Source organism: Notothenia coriiceps, unplaced genomic scaffold (genome assembly GCF_000735185.1).
Source record: "Notothenia coriiceps isolate Sejong01 unplaced genomic scaffold, NC01 NC01_scaffold00008977, whole genome shotgun sequence".
Classification (NCBI taxonomy): Eukaryota; Metazoa; Chordata; class Actinopteri; order Perciformes; family Nototheniidae; genus Notothenia; species Notothenia coriiceps.
Window position 1 is genome coordinate 82768 of NW_011341678.1, and position 14387 is coordinate 97154.

The 14387-nt window shown below is 40.3% G+C and overlaps 1 protein-coding gene across 1 annotated transcript; it reads left to right on the plus strand.

Moving 5' to 3' along the window:
- Window positions 1–2941: 2941 nt before the first annotated feature.
- Window positions 2942–13476, plus strand: LOC104944978 (uncharacterized). Its single transcript, XM_010770591.1, has 18 exons — window positions 2942–3290; window positions 4278–4427; window positions 4871–4989; window positions 5076–5241; window positions 6286–6398; window positions 6481–7513; window positions 7676–7800; window positions 8949–9204; window positions 9432–9559; window positions 9660–9756; window positions 9877–9993; window positions 10258–10430; window positions 10846–10943; window positions 11426–11553; window positions 11771–11951; window positions 12116–12260; window positions 12998–13074; window positions 13431–13476. Exons 1-17 carry the CDS (start codon window positions 2978–2980, stop codon window positions 13070–13072), a joined length of 3417 nt encoding a protein of 1138 aa, XP_010768893.1. The 5' UTR covers window positions 2942–2977; the 3' UTR covers window positions 13073–13074; window positions 13431–13476.
- Window positions 13477–14387: the final 911 nt, after the last annotated feature.

Sequence of the window (14387 nt, forward strand, 5' to 3'; positions counted from 1 at the left end):
GTCTTATCTCCCATCAGGCCTGTGTGACTCCTAGTGAGGACCACATGGACTGAGGAAGTCCTGATCCCGTACTACAATGGCTGCTTTATCCCCTGAAGGTGGGATGAGGATGGATACCATAATTGCTTCCCTTTGCTCTTTCACAGAGCATTCCCTCATTTGTTGACAGTACAGATTCACTCAGTAACCTGGAAACATATCAGGATTAGGAATTATCCTGACACTTTCCCACTCTGGTCATCTGTGGCCGGTAAAATAATACAGAAGCAAGAATTAAATAAGCAGTTTACATGGCTCAATGCAGAAAGCAGAGAAAGTACAGTGTGTACAGATGCTGTGATTGAAGTAAAACAGAAAGGGGAATGTTTATTCTTTATGGTTTGGCACAAATAAGGCTCCCTTCTCCTAAAGTTGTTTGTTAAAGGGAACATTTGCCACCCAGAAGGTAATTTAATAATTATTAGGTTCTTCCATAATAAGACTCTTCAAAACCTTTTACCCAATTTCATTCTGTGATATCTAATCCATTATTTTTGAGAATTCTGGAAGTATCTTCAAGACACGTGCTGTATCAAGGTTTGCCTGGTAGTCTTTTTCACAAGAATTGAAGCTTTGTAACATTGCTCTTTAACATGAGAATGTGAAACTGGGGAGAGGTAAGTTAAAGACTAGCAATTCTGGATGAGACCTATTGAAACCAAATATCTCTTGGAGAGTAAATACATTTCTCACAAGTTCTGTTATATGACTAAGTGCACAACTGAATGGGCGCTAACAGAGCCACAATTGTAAGTCTCTGCTAGTACTCTTGAGATGAAAATCATTTTGAGACGTGTTATTTTCACAGGGTGTAGGAAAAGACAAGGGGAAGTATTTTCTCCTGGCAGTAACTCTGAATAGAAGTCAAAATTGAAACCATTACATCAGAGCCCTGATGGTTGGTCATATCCTCACAGTGAACGGTGAGTGGGTGCTCATGGACCACATCTGAGACACTGGAGTTTTCTATTCCCATCACAACATGTGAGCCTCTGCAGAAAGTACAATCTAACATCCTTTTTGCAGTGGGCAGCCATTGGAAATACATTTTACAGAAGTAGATGCTACTGAAAGACCTGATTTAAAAAAGTGAAATATTCTCAAAATAATTAAATCCATGTGTTTATTTTTTACATAATTTATATTTTTACTCCTGAAGAAATGTAATATCCAAGTAGACATCTTAGGCTTCTAAAATGAAATGACATATTCCTACCTTTCCTTTAGAGGCTTATGACATCATTACTTGAGTGTTGGTCCATCCCTTTGGTCCAGACTGATCTACAACTACCTGATGGATGGCATGACCTTTTCTGCAGACATTAATGTTTCACTGAAGATTTATATTGATAACTTTTGGCGATCCTCTGACATTCATCTAGCACCATCATCTGTCTTTTTGGTTTAAAAAGCAGTCGGCCCACCGTTTGGTTTATGACTAAGGCTGTATTTGAAACGGCATACTAACGTAATGCATACTTTGTGTTTAATACAAATTAGCATATTTGCTAAAATGCTACTCTAAAATGTTGAACACGCTTAGCAATATACCTGCTCCTCTTCCGCATGTAGCATTGTCATTGGCAGTATGTTGGCACGCCAGTTTGATAGATATGAAGACAGCCCCAAGCACAGCTTAAACCACATTTTCTGAAAAGGCCATTAATGTTACAGAGGCCACGTGCAGCAACAACGTGCTGAAATTGTTACGCAGCATACAACTTTCCACAACAAATCCCTGTCTGCTACACTCAGCTCTGCCTTCCTTTGAACTGTCAGTGCACATTCCAGTAACATCCAATCGTTTCCCAAAGCCGTCACTACAGGCTTTAGGTTAAAAAAGTCGGAGCTTTTCAGATACATTTCAGAGACTCTCGTTGCCTCTGGACACCCAGGATTACAGCCGGTCCACCCCGATACGGCCTGTTGTCAATCTGCAGCAACACAATAAGGGAGAAACTCCACCACAGTCACATTTTCCCTCCACCATGACTCATACTGCACTATCAGTTCACCTTTAAGTCCTCTACCTCATATACACAATCATTGTCTATTACTGCCAGTCTATTACTAACTATTTACTTTTAATAACAAAACCTTTTGGTTGAAATGCACATGAGTCACAACAGTAGACATAGGTGACCTGTCAGGATTGGTCATAATAAGTACTCATTGCTTTGTTAAGGGATCACAAACTCTAAGGCTGGGAAACATTGATCAGGACCAAACTTTGAATCGGAGCATCCACCTCCTTCTTACAAACCTCTAACCCCATGATGTCTAGGATTGGGCATCTTCTTACCTCTTCTTCTAACTTGGAAAAGACCAAATGTTATATATAAATAAAAAAGGACAGATTCAATATTGTGTTCTTATTTTAAATAAAACATTGTTATGTGATACAATATATTCATGAGAAAGCATCAGAAGTTGGTTACAGAATGTCCTAAAAAGCAGCTTTGATGATGAATCAACAAAAATAACCTTACATTTGTTTATAAAGTTCATCGTGCCATATGTTGTGGGATTTCAGTAACCTAATTTACTGTGAAACAAGTTATTTGAAAGCTCCATTGTGACCTTAATATTCACGCCTTGTTTTGTGTTTGTACTGGTGCGTCAATTGACAAGTTCTAAATGACGTAACATTACCAAAATAAATGTTCAATATAAATGGGTAAAGTGTCACTATCATTACCAAAAGATGCACTCAACCGTGTTGGCAAAGTAATATGATCTGTTCTCTGTTTGCAAGACATGCTGTATTGTTGATGCTTGTTGGTCACATGCGCACTCCGGCGTCACCTGAACAAGAGGGCGATCAATTAAGAGTCATCAACAACGGACCAATGAGAAAGTTGATGACTCTTAATTGATCGCCCTCTTGTTCAGGTGACGCCGGAGTGCGCATGTGACCAACAAGCATCAACAATACAGCATGTCTTGCAAACCGAGAAGAGATCATATTACTTTGTTTTCATTTATTGCAACGCTTTGTTTGTTCACGTTTCAAGTAAGTCATTCGGTAAGTTTAGGACAAAGAAAGGAAGGTTTACCTGCTTACCAAGTTCATGACAACGACCAGCAGCAGGGCCCAGGTTTGCCCAGATCCAACCCTCCGGATCTCACCGAGCTACGGCCTGAATCTGTGATTTCCCTCGGAGAACCGGACCCACATATCAGACACATCCGAGTGGTTGAAAGGACCTCGACTTCTGTCTCGAAAAATGAATATAAAGCTGATTTTACAGGTAAAAAAACAACCCATAGTTGTTTTTTAGGGTGAGCCTACAGCTGCACATGTACTACATGAAACTAAGTTGTATAAATATGGCTCCAGAAGCAGTGGCGTGAAGAGCTGATTTCAAGGTACGTCACTTGAGTCAGCGTTGGCTGGGTTTGGAAACTTGAAAGTCAATACTCAGAGTCTGTGGACGAGAAATACTGTAAGTGAGTTGATAAGAACTCTGTTGCTCACCATCTACAGTCCGTTGGAGGTTAGCAGCTTGAGGTTAAATTAGCCGCTACTGCAAAAACACCTGATGCTCATTACAGTAGTGGAGTTGCTTTGTGGGTAATGTAGGCCCACGTTTTTGACCATAACATTTACCTGTTTGCAACTTACAAATGACAAATTATGTTTCACTTGTATAGACTCTTATCGCACTACTTCTATTCTATTTTATTGTATTTAATTGCACTATTTTATCTGTTTTATTGTGTTGCACTGTTGGAGGAGCCTGAGACCTTAAGATTTTAATCGACAGTTAACTACATGTACGAATGACAATAAAAGCCTTGAATTAAAAAAACGACATCCCTGCTTCTGATAAGTCAAGACCAGTCTATGGTTGAGACCCATTTGTATCTTAATAATAATTGAAGTATATACTTAAATATCACCAATATAGCTGCATTGGCTTCAATTTATCGTTCATTCTTATTGTAAAAAACTAGTTTTGAAGTCACTGTATTTTGATTTTTCTAGTTTAAGGCCAACCAAATGAATAAATAAACCAACATTTGAAATACTGAAAGCAGTGTTTGAAAGATAATTTAGATCTTGAATATATTTTCTTTTTAGGATGTTTTCTGGAAAGAAATACAGTATGTAATCTGATACTATTATATTGTTACAACTAAAGATATTTGTTTACCATTGTCAAGGAGTGCTCAGACGGGGAGCTGTAAAGTGTAAACTATTCTACAGTTTAACATGCTGTTCTATATCCTTTTAGGTTTTCATGTGCAGGGGAAGGTGTCTGGCCCCACCTCCAGTCCATATTTCTCAAAGTGGCTAGCTATGAGCCCCTTAGTGAAGTGTGCTGATGGTGTCATGACCTTCACTGCCGCTGGAGAAGAATTCACACACCTGTTAGTAGACAGAGGTAAGATGTATGAAGGTGGTGCACTGCTCTTTGAATGTTTTCATCAGCTTGGGTGGAAAATGGAAATGTTATGAAGGACATATTTTATATACAGGTAATTGAATATCTACATGAAATGCTAGTTTTTGTGGTGAGAATCAATACAGTACTATTGATGTTTCTTAAAATGTAGCATGACTTCAAGTAACCCCTATTTTAATTGTCTTTCTTTCTGCTGTTTTTCAATTACATTTATAATTGGTTTATTCTGTTAATTGCCAGAAACTAATTAGAAAAGCCCATTACAAGTCCTCAAATTGCTAGTTATGTGCAACAAATCAATTACAAACATAATCAAAGAATCTGAAAATCCTCACATTTAAGGAGCTAGCAGATGTTTGGTATTTTAGCTTGATGAATGCTTAAACCGTCCAATCCACATTTAAATTAATTTTCTCTTACAGGGACAGCTTCTCCAATCTCCCTGTCCCAGTTACCTCCATACTGTGGTTACTTGGTGAAGATGTCATGGAGTGACCTCGAGATGACTGTGCCTTATGATGCATGTTACATTACACAGGAGGTACCAGCAGTAGCACCTGCATTATATCTCCACCAGTGATTCCCTTGTCCTGTGCTCATCAGCCCCTGTATGTTTCTCTCTGTCAGAATGGCAGTTATGTGCTGCCCATGTTGTGGTGGGGCAGCCCACTGAAGCTCTCCTGTCCCGTGCAAGCGTCCTCTCACTCGGCCCCCTGGGTGTTCTGCTCCCCCTACGGCATGGCATTGCAGATGCAGGGACAGGAGCAGGATATACAGTTACTGGGATTCGTAGGTACGTTGGGGTTATCTGTGATTTAATACTGAGTTGTTTGACAAAGTACTTTTGATTACAACAACTTCAATTGTAAAGTGTTTTTTGATTTGTTTGCCTAGTACTATATATCTTAGTATAATATAATCTATATAGATAACAAACTAGCCCTTTTTAATGAATTTGTTCACTGTTTATTGTAAAAAAAATCATTTTATCTGAAGAATAAATTGAGGTTTAGATTTAAATCTGACAAGGGACGGATCTACATTTAGCAGTGTTTACATGCTACGGTTTTTTTCAGGCTAAATGCAGTTTCTTCAGACATAATGGTTTTGGATTCACAGTATTTAAATGTGTATACTTTTAGGCCAAAATAAATCATGAATACAACAAGATAATAATCTTGTCAGCATTGAGATGGCTTTGAAACATTATCAATTGTTTGCACTTTGGGAAATAAAATGATCATACATTTTCTTTAAATGTTATGGGTCCACAATTTCCCTAATGATTAATCTTTTTCTGACATTTTACTGAAAAAGAATATAATCTGATATGTCAAGGTAAAACAGGCTAAACTCTGAGATAGTTATTTAGCTAGAGATTACATGATTAGAAATGAACAACATGTAAAATAAACGCATAAGAATGAAAGAAAAACAGACATGTTTAATTAAGATGAACCCTTTATAAAATAGTTTATACATAGATATTTTATTATTCAGTAAGGAATTGAACAGTACAGTAACCAACGCTAGAAAAATATTTATCTCAACTTTCCCTGAAATCAATGCTAATATTTATTATGTTTTCAATGTGAATGTATGGATTTGTAAAAAATAAGAGTGACTGCATCCTATTCTTGCATAAAGATCTCTATGCTGTCTCAAAGCCATCTCAGCATTTCTACCAATATAGTGGAGATATACTGATCTTTGTTTTATTATTCATTATGTTATTCTAAAAAGAGCCACATTTTAAATATAGTTAGCCAGTAAGGTTATTAAAACTCCCATATTGCCAATATGCCCTCTCGAAAAACACGTGTTAAATGTTTTACAGTCAATGGAGGTTGGGGTCCATTTGTATCTCAAGAGTGCGCGTACCGTGTCTCCTCCAGTCCTGGGAATCTCGCCTTCTTCATCTCCTACAGTGCTGCTTGTATCACACATTCAGTAAGTTATTTAACTTGAATGGAGTACTGTGGTAGGCTGCTGGCTTGTACTGATTATATTTTTATGTGATGCTGTTTTTCAGGGTGGTCTTCATCTCCAGTTTGTATTAGATGATGAGACATACATCCTCTCCTGCCCAGTTAATCCTCAGTTTCCCTACAACCCAGATACTGTTAGCTCTTCAACCACCCCTCCTCCTCCTCCTACTACTACTACTACTACTCCTCCTCAGCCTACAACCCAGGAGCATTTTGCTCAGCTTCCTCACTTCCCCAATTATCCCTATCCAGGATTCCAGTACCCACAGTTTCCCCAGGTCTTCCCTTCTGGACCACAACCTGCCCACACCCCTCATCCCACATCCCCTCCAGCTACCCACCCACCCAAACATCCAGCAAGTCTTTATTACCCTGAGTATTATCTTCAGATGCCCTATTATCCTGAACCCACTGCGGCACCAGTGACCCAGTCACCAGCTCCTCTCACACCCAGCCCGCTGTCACCGAAACAACCTGCTGATCCAGAGTACCCTATCTATCCATTCTATCCTCCCGCTTATTTTAATTTTTACGATGGAATGTTTTCCAACCCTGGTGTTGGGGTGCAGCCTGCTCCTACTTCACATCCTGCCATCACTACACCTTCCCCTGTTCCACCTACAATCACTAGGACAATGGTTCCCAAACAGCCCGACCTTCCCAGCTATCCCTTCCACCAGTCTTCCCCTAAACAAACAATTCATTTTCCACATGTCACAGCTCCGCCACATGCCAAAGAGATGGCTCAGACAGTTACTCAGGAAACTCATACACCAACCACTCAACCCAACACTCACACCGTGTGTGTCCACCCCCCGCATCCCTATTATCCCCACCATCCTCTCTACCCGCCACACAACCTTCCATCGTACCCCAATCATCCAGTGACACATCCTCCAACCATCACCACCACCACCACCACCAGTACCACTACGATCCCTACTACTCCTACCTACACAAGTTATCCAGTTTCCCCTACAGCTGCACCCACTCCACAGCACCACCATTTCAAGTGTCTGATGGGGGCGATAGTTGTCTTCCTGCCTTTTGCTCACCCAGAATCCATCCAGGTCAGAGGTCAGTGTGTGTGTAAACAAAGAGGCTCTCCATGTTGGAACGACTTGTGGCTTTTCATATCAAAAACACTACTGCATCAGTGTGCATAGATCAGCTTTTACTGCTAAAATTAAATTACATGAATTGCGTGTCATATCATCTATCTAACCTTGTTTCTAACAGACGAAATGATGACGTGGCTGTTCGTCTCCAGTGTGTCTTCGGAGTGTAGGTACAAGCTGAAGAGAGCAGAGGGCTCTGGGGTATTCCTTCACACTCCTCTGCCTGCCTGTCACAGCCAGCAATTGGTGAGATCCTCCATAATACCTTGTCAACGCCTGAAAAGGTCCTCTTTTATATAATTACTTTAGTTTAACTATGTCCCTGACTTTATTTTAAAGGCTCTCAATATATTCAGTGCCTTTTTTTAAAAAGTCAACTATTTGCTATGAAGATATATTGTGGGGAGATGTCTACCTGAGCAGAGAATGAAGTCACTCTCCCCCGTGTGTTTGTAATTGGAGCTTCTCTGTTCTTTGCTTGCATAGCCAGTATGGCTGTGCGTTGCCATGTTGACAGCCTTGTGTAGGCCATCCCTTTAATCATAGATATGCTCCGAGTCTGAATATTGTATTCAGATCCTTTTTAAATAAATGATTTCTTAATGTAGTTTAGAGGTCTAATGACAATATAACCATTTTGTAGGAATTATTTGTATCTTTTTAGAAGTCCCCATGAAATGGCTTTTATATCTGCCCTTTATGAAATCAGGATACTTTAAGATAAACGTTGGTATTTGAGAAGCTCATGGGTTCAATTTAAGTTTTTGGACACCATCAAGTCTTAGTGACAGGTGAGGATCAACATATTTTAACTTGCAATGAAAAGAGAAAGTCCTGCTCTTCCCTCTGGTGAAGGTGTTTTTGGTCCATATAAAAATACCAATAGACTCTCAATAACTGTAATAAAGACTAATAAGACTGAGACAAACCAGATGGAAAGATGTAATTGAGGTCATGAGCTTTCCTTTTTGAGTGTGTAGTTTTTGGTGGTGATTTTATTACACTACATTATATTGTGAAGTGTTTAATTTGCCTAAACAAAGTCCAAAACAATGACGCCACAAAGTACAAAATTAGATTGCTGGAGGTTGGTTTCTCTTGGGTTGGCATTACAGCGATTTACACCCGTCCTGCTTGTATAATACAAACCTGCAGTTTTTCCCAGTCAGCAGCTCAAATGTTTACGATTAATCCCATATGGAACATATACAGCATTAGCTCTGCATGCTTGTGTACGTTGTGAAGTTTTTTTTATGTTCTGTGCAGCAAAACTGGTACGAATTCAGCGATTTTTGTGAGTTGATCTCAGCTTGCAGGCTCTATTTTTAAATGCAGTTGGAAAGGAAAACATGCGTGGTGGCTCATACTGACTTTATTGATCTCTTTTTCTTTAGACTCCCACGACTATTTCCTTACCACTGCGGTTTTGGGACCTTTCCATTGGGCAGTATAGGACTCTGGACCTGCAATGCCCGTATCAAACTGCCCCTCCTGCAGTAGTTACCCCATCAGTGTTTCCAACACCAGTCAGCACCCCCAAGGCCAAGGTCAGCCCGACCCTTGTTGTCCCAAAGCCTAAAGTCTTCTGCTCCTCCGATAAGATGGCTGTGGAGCTCGCCCCCGGTCCCATCTCAGACATTTTTGTTAAAGGTGTGTGCATGTGTATATTGGAGTTGCATATGGTTGCCATCAGGTCTGCAGGACTTTAATTGATTCAGGGGGGGCTCTCTTGTGTACAGTTCAAGGAAGAAAAGGTAGGTCTTGGTTTTTGTTTTGACTGGGATGCATTTAAAACTTGCTGCCTTGCCATGCTGAGGGCTATAATTGTGCCATTTTGAGGTCTACACAATTGTATGTTTGCACTTTTACTTCTTCAGACATCAAAGGGAACCAGATGATCCTCCAGGATGCCCCAAAGGACTGTGGGTATTCTGCAAGAAAAGGCAAAGATGGCAAAAACCTTTTGAGTCTGGAGTTGCACTCGCGCTGCCACATGAGTGTGCAGGCAAGTATTGACTCAGCTTTCACACTGAGCACATGACCTTTTATTTAATTGACCATTTGCTGTGCCCATTAACTCTTGTATGAACATATTTCACTAAAAGGGTAAATTGTACATCATCACTGTCGTCTACCTGACGCTAAATGGGCGACGGAAGGCTCGGCTTTCCTGTCCAGTTGTCATCCCAAGGTCTGGACAAGGTAAATTGATTTTATGTTTACACCTCTGAAAGGCTATTCAATTTGCCAAAGGATGTTTTCTCCCGGCCATTCAGAGTTATTTTAACTGATGCAGCTGACATTTGCCGTGCTGTCCCTCAGAGTGCAACCTTCCCATCGAACAGCGTCTCCCCTGCGGACTCCACTCTGTATCCCAGGGTCAGTGCCTCTCCGTGGGCTGCTGCTTCAGCAAGCCTGCCTGCTACTACCCCATGGATGGTGAGTAGTTTGTGTCCTGCTGGCTTTTACAGCCACTTAGCTGAGTACAGTTTAGCTTTTTGTGTGTGTAATTATTAGCAATACAGCTGGTGAATATGTAAAGTGGCATATTTAGGGCCAGCTTAGCATCATTCAAGCTGGAAGAGGCACAGAATGAGGAAAGGGTATAAGATACCTTGGGTCTCATTATCAGCTGCCTCCTGAGATTACTGACCTTTTGTATATCTGACCTTTACATGACTGCATGTTTGTGTCCTCCTCCAGAATGCACTATTGACCGCCACTTTGTCTTCTCCGTGCCGGCCTCCCTCACGGACCCCCCTCTTTCCCCCGCCATGCTTGTCGCTGCTGGCAACTCCACCTGCAAACCTGAGAGAGTGACTTCCGACTACGCCTTGTTCAAGATCCCGATGGATGGTTGTGGGACACGCAGACTGGTATGCTTTTATGAATGAAAATATTTGTTTTTAAAGTTGAGAACCTGAGTAGTAAATGTATATCTGGACCATTGGTTTTACTAAATATAATAATGATTAAAGGACTTGTCTGGTGATATTATAATTATTATTACTTTATTTATACCCATATTAACTAGTTACAAGAAGAGCGCTCCCAAGCTTAACGTGCCTTTACTTGGCCCACAGTACACCCTTTCAAGTTTCTTTTAAAATTGGGCGAGTAGCTTTGCATTAAGTCTGCTGACAAAAAAACAGAACCAAAAATATTACTTTTTTTGGCAGAGGTTAAAATAAGCAAACTGTATGTTTTCCTGTGTAACCTTACTGATCATGGACTATTTAAAAACTATTAATGTCCACATAATAAGTGACATGTCCGATTGTGTACTGACAGATGGCCGGAAAAACGGTGATCTACATGTTGGAGATCATAAACAAGGTTCAGGCACTCAGCCTCAACTACGGCACCATCACAAGGGATTCTCCTGTCAGGTTGGAGCATGTTGCTTTTTACTTTTGCATTTTCTTTTGACCAAAGGCAAAAACTAGATTTAACTTTTTAGTTGATCTGTTGTCAGTTTTATTAAGCTCCACATTAAGATTAGTTACACTTGCAATAAAAAAACGAAAGTTGAGAAGACATGACATATCATCTCTTAGGTTAATGGAGCAAACTTGTTTCTCATATACTCATCCAGCAGTTATGGAGAAACATTTTCCTTAATTTAGAGTCGTGCTTGTGTCCACCTGAGGAATCATAGCCCAGTATTTATCCCTCTTAGTTTTTTGGTCTGTTCCAACCCCTAAGAGAAATATTCTTGAGCTGCTAAATGCTCCACTAAGTTTACAAGCCAGTCCAATGGTTTGCCATTTAATCCTAATGTTTCTGGTTCAATTCCTGCTAAGGAAAAATGCCAAAAAAACTAAAACAGAAGCATGCTTTATATTTATTAAGTTCTCTGTCTCCTTTTTAGGTTGTTGGTGGAGTGCAGGTTTCTGCCAGGCACCGTTCTGAGTGTGAGCTACTTGGTTAAAACTCCCACTCTTGGATCTGAAGTTCAGACACAGGGGATGTTTGGAGTGCAGCTCAGGATTGCCAAAGGTAGGTGTCTTTATTTCAATACTTACTACTGCTTTGCACAGCTAAGAACTTGTAATATTGTGCTGTTTTATTCCTGTGTCTCTCGACACAGGAATACAAAATCAAATGTTGTAATTTGCTTCAAACATCTCCTGATCAGCTGTATGAGAAATAGCATTGAGAGTGTGGAATGTGCTTCACAAATAACCTCCTTCTAACCCAACAACCCTCATCCCAGACGCGCAGTACAGCAGCTTCCACCCTCAGTATCACCAGCCCCTGCAAATGCTGCTGGGGAAACCCCTCTACCTGGAAGTGCGGCTTCTCAACGCCCCGGATCCCAGTTTGGTGCTGCTGGTGAACTTCTGTGTGGCCTACCCCCGCTCTGGGAAGGCTGTTTGGATGCTGCTTTACAACGGGTATGTCCAAATATTTCTGTAAGCGGAACATCAAAAACAAAATATTGAGGAAAAGCTTACTGAAGATGGAACACAACACATTTAGAAAGTGCATTTCACTCAGATAACTGCAAATATCAGGGAAGCATAATTGTGATACCCAATGATACATTTTCACTTCATAGGTGTCCCAACCCCTTGGATCCAGCCCTGCAGCAAGCTGTGCTCTCTGATCCCCGGCCTCCCTCTCCTCAGGCTCAGACCCGCCATTTCACAATCAGCACCTTCCAGTTCCTTCCTGATGGCGACTTTAAGGACCCGGACGAGGAGGTACGCATAAGCAGAGACTCTTGGATCCTATTAATTTGTTTCAATTATGTCCCCACAAATCTAAAGTTCACCAATTAACACATTTTATTTAGTTTTCTTTAATCCATACAAAAGCTGAAGTGTACAAAAATGACAGGTTATGGTTTAATGGAGTGTTATAAAGTGCTTGTTCAGGGATTTCTGTGCCACATTTCTGTGCTTAGCTAATCAGTTATTGGCCCGAGCTTCATATTTAATGGTGGTATCAATCTTCTTGTCTAACTTTTGGCAAGAGAACAAATATGTGTATTTCCCTAAATGTCTCACAATGCTCTAAGCCCACTTCCCATATCGTTTTTATGTTTTCGAGCAATGGAAAACCTTTCAGACGTGCAGCTGTCTGCCGAGAGTAGTTGGGCATCAATGTAATCTTATCTGATAGTGGCTGTTGGCGTTGGAACCTTTACTTTATATATATTTTTTCTTGGGAGAAAATAAATGTAATGTAAAACTATATGGCTGTGAGCCTTTTTAAAATGGGCATTAAGTCCATGGAGAATGAAACCATTGACAGCTGTATCTCTAAATCTCCTAAATCGGCATTCATTGCAAGGACATGTGGCGAGGCCATTTTGTAAACTGCAAAGTCTGGCCAAATCTCAATTTGTAGCAGCTGTTAGTCATAGTATGCTTCACACTCTCGGGACTGGACTCTACATCCAAATCCTGCTCTTCTTCCCCCCCCCCCCCCCTCTCAGATCTACTTTATGTGTTCGACTGAAATCTGCTCGCCACGGGACGGGCCTTGTGTCGAGGGATGCTTTGGCCAGTGACGGTGAGGGAAAATGTGCACTCTGTCCTCATATCACCCACCACGCACTTAGAAGATGACATGAAAACACACATGAAGGAGCTCCATTACAACCCTCCTCACTGAAAACCGCCTGAGAGTCTGAAGTAGCTGCAGTTCTACTTGACAGCAGGGCAATGATTTAGTAATGAGGAGAATTTTGAATTATTTATCAAGACTGATCCATTTCCTGTTTTTCAGTTACGACATGGAAGACAATTAAAGTTGGTTGAGATGATGGTCATGATTATGATCTGATATGCAGTACTAATGTGTTTTTGTTCATGTAGAAACACAATGTTATTGTTTTATACTGAACACATCTCTCTTCTCCTTTTCAGATCTGGACATCACTTGTTCACCCACCAATAAAAGCTCTTAAAAGGACTAACTGAGTGTGTGTGTTTGTGCCTGAGCTTGAAGCCAATAGGTTTTACAGCAGGAAGTGGCACTCACACAGAAACAGGGAGGCAGTATATTTTACATAAACATTGAGACTGCTGTGCTGTTCTGCCCTTTATGTAAAACATACAGAAGGTTTACAGCAACATAAGTTTGAGCAAGATAACTAAAGCGTTTGCTATTAACCAGTGTTCTGTAAAAGAGGTAGAAAGACAAGAAATGTGCATACATCTTTTTCCAAACAATTAAAAACCAACGTTATTGCGTTTTGACATTTTAAGTGTCTAACATGACTATGACCACAGTCAGTCTAATTGTTTAAAGCAGAAGTTTAAGTTCTATTGGTATTTGTGGAAGTGTATTCTTATCCAAAGAACATCTTTAATGTCCAGAAAAGCATTCCTATCCAAACATCAGTATGGGGAGGAAGTCTGGAACTTTAACAAATTTACACCCAAATTTGATTATACACATATGGACAGATTACACAGTTGGAACATTATATAGTTTAACTGCGTGCTAATTTGTTAGGTAATTATGATACAAATTGTATTTTATTTGAAGGGGTTAATGATATTTGACATAGTTATACTATAGTGAATGAAGCCGATTTGCTGCACAGACAGTTTATAGCTTTTTGAATTTTCAACTTGTGTCCCTAACCTTGCTTTTTTCCTGTGCATTTACAGTGCACATATTCAGATGGGATCTCATGAAGTTCTTTCATCGTGTTGACTATTTGTTACTTTTTTTCACATGAAAATGACAGTTTGTGACAAAAGGAAAAAGAGAAGTTTAAACCTTGGTTAATTTCTCCGTCCACACATCTGTAAAATCGATGTGTACGCAGGATTGATTGATGGTTTGGAAAGTTACCAAAAGCCCTCAGCTAATTT

What these genes read in the sequence shown, in the direction of transcription:
- LOC104944978 (XM_010770591.1), top strand. Translation starts at nt 2,978, where the DNA reads ATGTCTTGCAAACCGAGAAGAGATCATATTACTTTGTTTTCATTTATT. An exon ending in ACAGTTACTGGGATTCGTAG is followed by an intron (nt 5,242 to 6,285) that starts GTACGTTGGGGT and finishes AATGTTTTACAG; the next exon opens with TCAATGGAGGTTGGGGTCCA. An exon ending in CTGCTTGTATCACACATTCA is followed by an intron (nt 6,399 to 6,480) that starts GTAAGTTATTTA and finishes GCTGTTTTTCAG; the next exon opens with GGTGGTCTTCATCTCCAGTT.